General features: G+C 38.3%; 1 protein-coding gene across 2 annotated transcripts in view; it reads right to left on the bottom strand.

Annotated features, from left to right (window-relative positions):
* LOC102208960 (SH3 and PX domain-containing protein 2A) overlaps positions 1-5,785 on the bottom strand; it is a 59,290-nt gene that overhangs the window by 46,864 nt on the left and 6,641 nt on the right. For both annotated transcript variants that reach the window (XM_005727466.1, XM_005727465.1), the window contains exon 2: positions 2,276-2,356. In XM_005727466.1, coding sequence (XP_005727523.1) covers positions 2,276-2,356 — 81 coding nt within the window. The remainder of the gene's footprint in view (positions 1-2,275; positions 2,357-5,785) is intronic.

A 5,785-nucleotide genomic window follows, 5' to 3' on the forward strand; every position in this document is an offset into this window, starting at 1 on the left:
GGAATGTAGGACAGAGAAATTATAATGTAGACAGGGTAGAGCTCACTGCTGGCCTAGTCACTCAATCCCAAAATAATGACAACTAAGGGATTTTGGAGAGGTTTCTGTCCAAAAGGAAACCAGGCCAGCTTGCACACGCCACAATCCCCCCTGTGGAATGCTGTGACCCATGCGACCTATACGCTGTGGTTTAAGGGTGTGTGTGGAGGGGGAGACCACACTCGCTTGACACACTGACCAAATCTGCTCACGTCAAACATGTGCAGGTCAATAACATTTCCCTTTGACAACAGAAACAGTGCTTGATGAAATTCAGGCTCAGCAATCTTCTAGCGTAGAAACAAATGTCTCTAAACCAAGAAATCAATGTGCTTAACTCTGCACATGCATTACAAAGAGTGCACTTCACTTTACGTCAGCAGAAAAGACAAAGGGGGGAGGAATCAGATAAAAAAGGAGACGGGATCCTGGTAATTTATGATAACTGCTTCCCAAAGGAGCAGTTATGAACTATCTTAAGTGTGCTGGAGAGGTTTGAAACTTCAGCAGTGAGTGCATTTTTGGATGTCAAATTGGCAGTAAAAAAGAATACTTCATCTTTAAAAGACAATCAGCCAAACAGCTTGTTGATGACAATGATTTGTATATAGCCAGCTTTAAATTACTAAAACGATTTTAGACACGGTATGAAAAATTGATTAAAAAGGCGTTTCTTGTTCTGTGACCTTATTTAGCTTTTCAACTTGAATTCACGGTTATCTGATGAGATCATGGTCACATTTGGCCCCCTCTTTTCAGCTTCTTGCGAACACAAAACAAGCAATTGTGCTACGAAAAGAGAGCAACTGTGAAGAGTTTGGAAAAGACTGTAGGTGTCAGTTGGCAGACACACAAACAAGCTCAAACTCATTTGAGAATTGAGTATTTGAAAATTCAGACGACAACGAAACCTTTATTGTTGCAAATTATTGCTTCTGAGACATCCAATAGCTGTCTTATCTTATTATCTTATATCTTTAAAGTCAGGGTGACAAAATTGCTCTTTACCACAACCCCCAACCTACAAGAACCTCCCTTTTGAATCGAATGCATTTTGGGACTGGCCTTACTGCATTACTTAAGCTGCATAGTCCTTTAGTATTCTTACTGACTTCAATTCTAAAAATGTATTAAGCAATCCATACTATATGCAACATATATACAGACAAATGCCCTAAACCTAACCATTCTGTATTGACAGCTGCAGACTGTTGTTCTTCATGATTACCACAACCAGACAAACATACCCTGGCAGCAGAGATTCATGCACAAGACTAATGTTTACAAAGACAGGCGAGGAGGTCTGTTTCAGTCAAACAGACCAGGGCAGACTTTTCCTGGCTATTAGCAAGAGACAAGAGAACAAAGGGTTTCCTACAGCCAGCCCACCAGAGCCAAAGTGCTTTACTGCACTTTGAGAAGGCCATTGGAGAAGGTCCACAGACAGCCTTTTACAAGAAAAGGACTTAATGCACTCATTTAGGGTTTAACTCTAACTTTCTTTCTAGGAAACAAACTATAGAATACAAAAAGGCAGATACAACACCCATTTCCAAAACAAAACGTTGATGCTGTGTAGAATCTAAATGAAAACAGAGTGCAATGATTTCACAAAACTCATAAACCCTTATTTTATTTACAACAGGGCATAGAAAACATATAAACATTTTAAACTAAGACATTTTACAATTTCATTAAAAGAATGTTTTGGGGGTGCATTAATGCCTAAGAAAATGGGACCTTGCATAATTGGAAAGACACACCGGTTCTCAGTCCCCAAACATTTACAGACTTTGAGAAAAATACCAGTTTATAAGATTTGTAAATCACTGGATTTCTTTTTAAATTTACATTTTACACAGCCTCCCAACATTTTTGGAATTGGGTTTGTATTTTACTGCTACAGGATCCTGTAGAAGAGCCTCAGAAGTTTGCCCCATACTGAATTCGGCATTCTGAGGTCATGTTTTTTCCTGCATCTGGTGACTGGATTTCCCCTATTTTCCTATTTCCATGCAGTCGCCTTAAATAAGACCTTTCACTAAACAGGAGCTGAACAGAAAGACATTGACTGAAAGGTCAAACTGGCCTTGCGGAGTTTAATGTTGCAATACAACAACACATAAGACATATTAGAACCATTCTTAATACAAAACATTGAGCTTTTGGGCAACTGCCTGTGCAACTATGAATTAAATCTGTAAAATTATTTTGTAGTCGTTGCAGTGTAACGTACCTGTAGGTCAAAGAATTTGCTGTACCTTCTGTAGATGACATGGGAAGTGGAGTCTGAGTAAGTAACATTGATAAGGTACACCTGCAGAGAAAAGAACAAACAAAAGAAGCCCATTAGGAACAATATCACTTTGTCAGAGACATCATGGCACCGCTTTACCCCTTTCTGACTTTACTTCAAAGGATCATCAAAGGTCAAATAAATTCATTATGTTTCTCTTTGTCAGTCACACATTGGAAAGCCATCAGGGGGTCAATGAGAGGGCCAATAGATTTGAAGCATTGTGTCTCATTAAAAACATGCATATGGAATTACTCTTGTGTATCTAAGTGCAGCCGATTGAATGCAGCTGATTCAAATATTTCACAAGTACAAATATTGAATGCGGCGGTTTAATAAACGCTGTAAGCCTGTTATTTTCTTTGCTGTACATGAATATGAGACTCTCATTAGTTTTCATTTTTGAGTTTTACATTACCAGTGTCACATGAGTCCACCGTTTGAAGGGGAAAAGTTGCTTCCGTTGTGTCAAGTTCTGCCAGTTCTACCACCACAAAAGATAACAAGGAAAGGAAGTGCTGACTCATGCTAAAGCGCAAACAGGAGTATCCTTTCCTTGGCACAAATCGGTCACTTACAAAATACTCCCAAAATAAATGTTTTATTTACCTCAACAATAAAGAGCCCCAAAAACAACTGCGCTCACCCTGAGGTTCGGAAACAGATGGCTACACCTAATACATTTTCATCTAAACCCATGGCGCAGAGTGTTTATAAAAGCATCATTTACACATATGGTGGCAAGCTGCAAGGACATCAGTTACTAGTTTGAAATGAAGTCTTCTGCTTATTACAAAAGAGTTTTCCAACAGCTCGCTAATTAGACACAGACAGCCCAAACTCTCTCATATTAGGCAAAAGCACGGTTCACTTCAGAAGCGGAGGGGTTGCAGAATATTATCAGAATATTAATTTGCCATCTGGAGAAGCTGGGACGGAATTAAACCACTAACCTTGCAATTAACAGATGGGTACTCTAAAGCTTAAGCCACAGCTGCCAAGCTAATATTTGATGTCACTTTTGGTAATTTAAGGTGATCTCTACGCAGTAGTGATATAATGTGTGACACTTTAAATGTCATGTTTCAGTTGTATTTATATTTATATTTATGTTTATTGTTATGTTATGTTATTCTGATTTTTTAAAAATAATAATAATAATAATAATAACAATAATAATATTTTTCTTCTGTTTCATGTATAATTGCTTACACACATGATTTCAGGAGAAATGTATAGCACCTGTGTAGTTTAGGAAAGGGAGCTTACACAAGAAACCACACGTGACACTCACGAACTGAATGCACCATGCTATTTACTGAGGTATTCACACTTTGGCACAATCAGATGGCACACAGACTTGACTCTAGCTAGTTTTGTAATTTTCCATCAGTTTTCAATTGTTTCCAGAGTGGGTTTGTTCATTTCAGCTTAGCTTTGTTTTAATCAGTTTCAGTGTTTTAGCCTTTTTAATCATTATAATAGGGTGTTCTTTGTCAGGAGCTGACAAAGTAATTTGTAAAACCAAATTACAACACAATCACATTTTGTAAAGGCTGTTGACTCACAGTCATGCAGACCTTCCAAGCCTTACTAAACAGATGCATCAAAGCCTCCTCAGGCTTGGTTAACTAATTTGACCAAAGACTAAAACTAAAGACATTTCATGTTTCTTCTTTTTCAACATGGAGGTTGAGTTAACTAGAAAAAACACTGCTTAAACCAGACCACATGCATTGGATATTTGCATTCTTCTTTCCGTGTTTAGCTGAGCTCAGAGCAATTGTGTAATTCTGTTGTTCACACACATTCACGAAGCTGTGAGAGTTTAAATACCTCGATTGGTAGTCACAGCTGATAAGCATGCACTTACTGTAAATGTGTAAGTATCTAGTTATCAGGAGTGTTAATATAGTAAACAGAGGATTTGACATCTCCTCTACCATAAGCACCCTTTGGAAGTATATGTAAACAAGGCTTAGTTGCTATGTACTCTTTGGCACCACTGCTACAACTGCCTGGAAGGAAGTCACACTTGGACAGTTGAGACAAAAGACAAAGGGCTGCTTCTTTCCTCTCTCAATACCGGATAAGCATTCCAGTTGCTTAGCTCATATATAATGAGATTCCCTCTGGGGGACTTCCCAGTCAAACCTCACCTCCGGCTTTAATCCCAAGAGAAAAGGTCTGTGCCCTGTCTTTAGCTGCCTTGGGGACCCTCCCTCAGCAGGAGATGGATGATTCAATTGATCCCAACTCTCAGGTTAATTAATCCAATTGGACCTGATGGGCTAATTGATTTTTTGCTGTCCCACTGAGACATGGTTCAACTGTTATGGCTCAACAGTTTGAGTGAGATAACATTAAGGCCAGAAAGTCCACAGCTTAAAAGCAGCTCTTAGAGGCTATAGTAAAGAATCCTAACAGGCACAGAAGGAGTTTAACATCCTGACACATCCTGACACAATTACATTAGCATGTAAGCATACTAATATTTTTTAAAGGAGCACTTGTATGCAGTTAGTTTTAATGTCAAGTATTTAACTATAAATAAAAGCACAGGAAAAAATGCACATTTTGAGTTTGTGAATGAAAAATCAAGGTCTAGGATTCATCGCTTTTCACAGCCATACTGTCAATACCTAAAATTTCTGGTTATTCAATGCAATTGTATTTATATAGCACAAAATCATACCAAAGGTGATGTGAGGTAAAGACCCTGCAGTAATACAAGGAAAATCTGCAAATTATCCATTTCCAAAAAACATTGTTCTTAACATTATTAAGCATTATGCACTTTTAATTACACCCATATTAATTTTTGCCAAATATGGTCAGTGGACTGGTACTTATATAGTGGCTTTCTACTCAATTTTGGCAAGAGTCACACAATCACACACACATACATTCACACACCTGTGAAGTACTTTAACTAATATTCAAACAGACATTCACACAGTGGACATTCACGGAGTAGTATTTGGGGTTCGGTGTTATTTGTGTGAACTTGGTATTTAAAATATATATAAACAAAGATGTCCTGTAAAGATCACCTTTCAGTGACAAAACAAACATGCTGCACTTGCTGATGATAAGACTGTAATTACATTGTCATCCTAAAATGCAAACATAAAGATGAGTAAGACCTGTCCAGGGTGTACCCCGCCTCTCGCCCTATGACAGCTGGGATAGGCTCCAGCACCCCCCGCGACCCTGAAAAGGATAAGCGGAAGCGAATGGATGGATGGAAAGATGAGTAAGCACTTGGCAACTGTTAAAAAGAGACATGGCAGGCTCGGGGAGGGGCCAATTTTGGGCAAAGGTTTCTTCCTGTTAAAATGAATTCATTCAAATAATCATAATAACTCATAATAATAATAATAATAATTTCACACAACACTTTTATGTACGCCTAGCTGCTTTGCGTAACATATCCATACCACAAACTTT

Source organism: Pundamilia nyererei, unplaced genomic scaffold (genome assembly GCF_000239375.1).
Source record: "Pundamilia nyererei isolate P.nyererei 1_Seehausen unplaced genomic scaffold, PunNye1.0 scaffold00024, whole genome shotgun sequence".
Lineage (NCBI taxonomy): Eukaryota > Metazoa > Chordata > Actinopteri > Cichliformes > Cichlidae > Pundamilia > Pundamilia nyererei.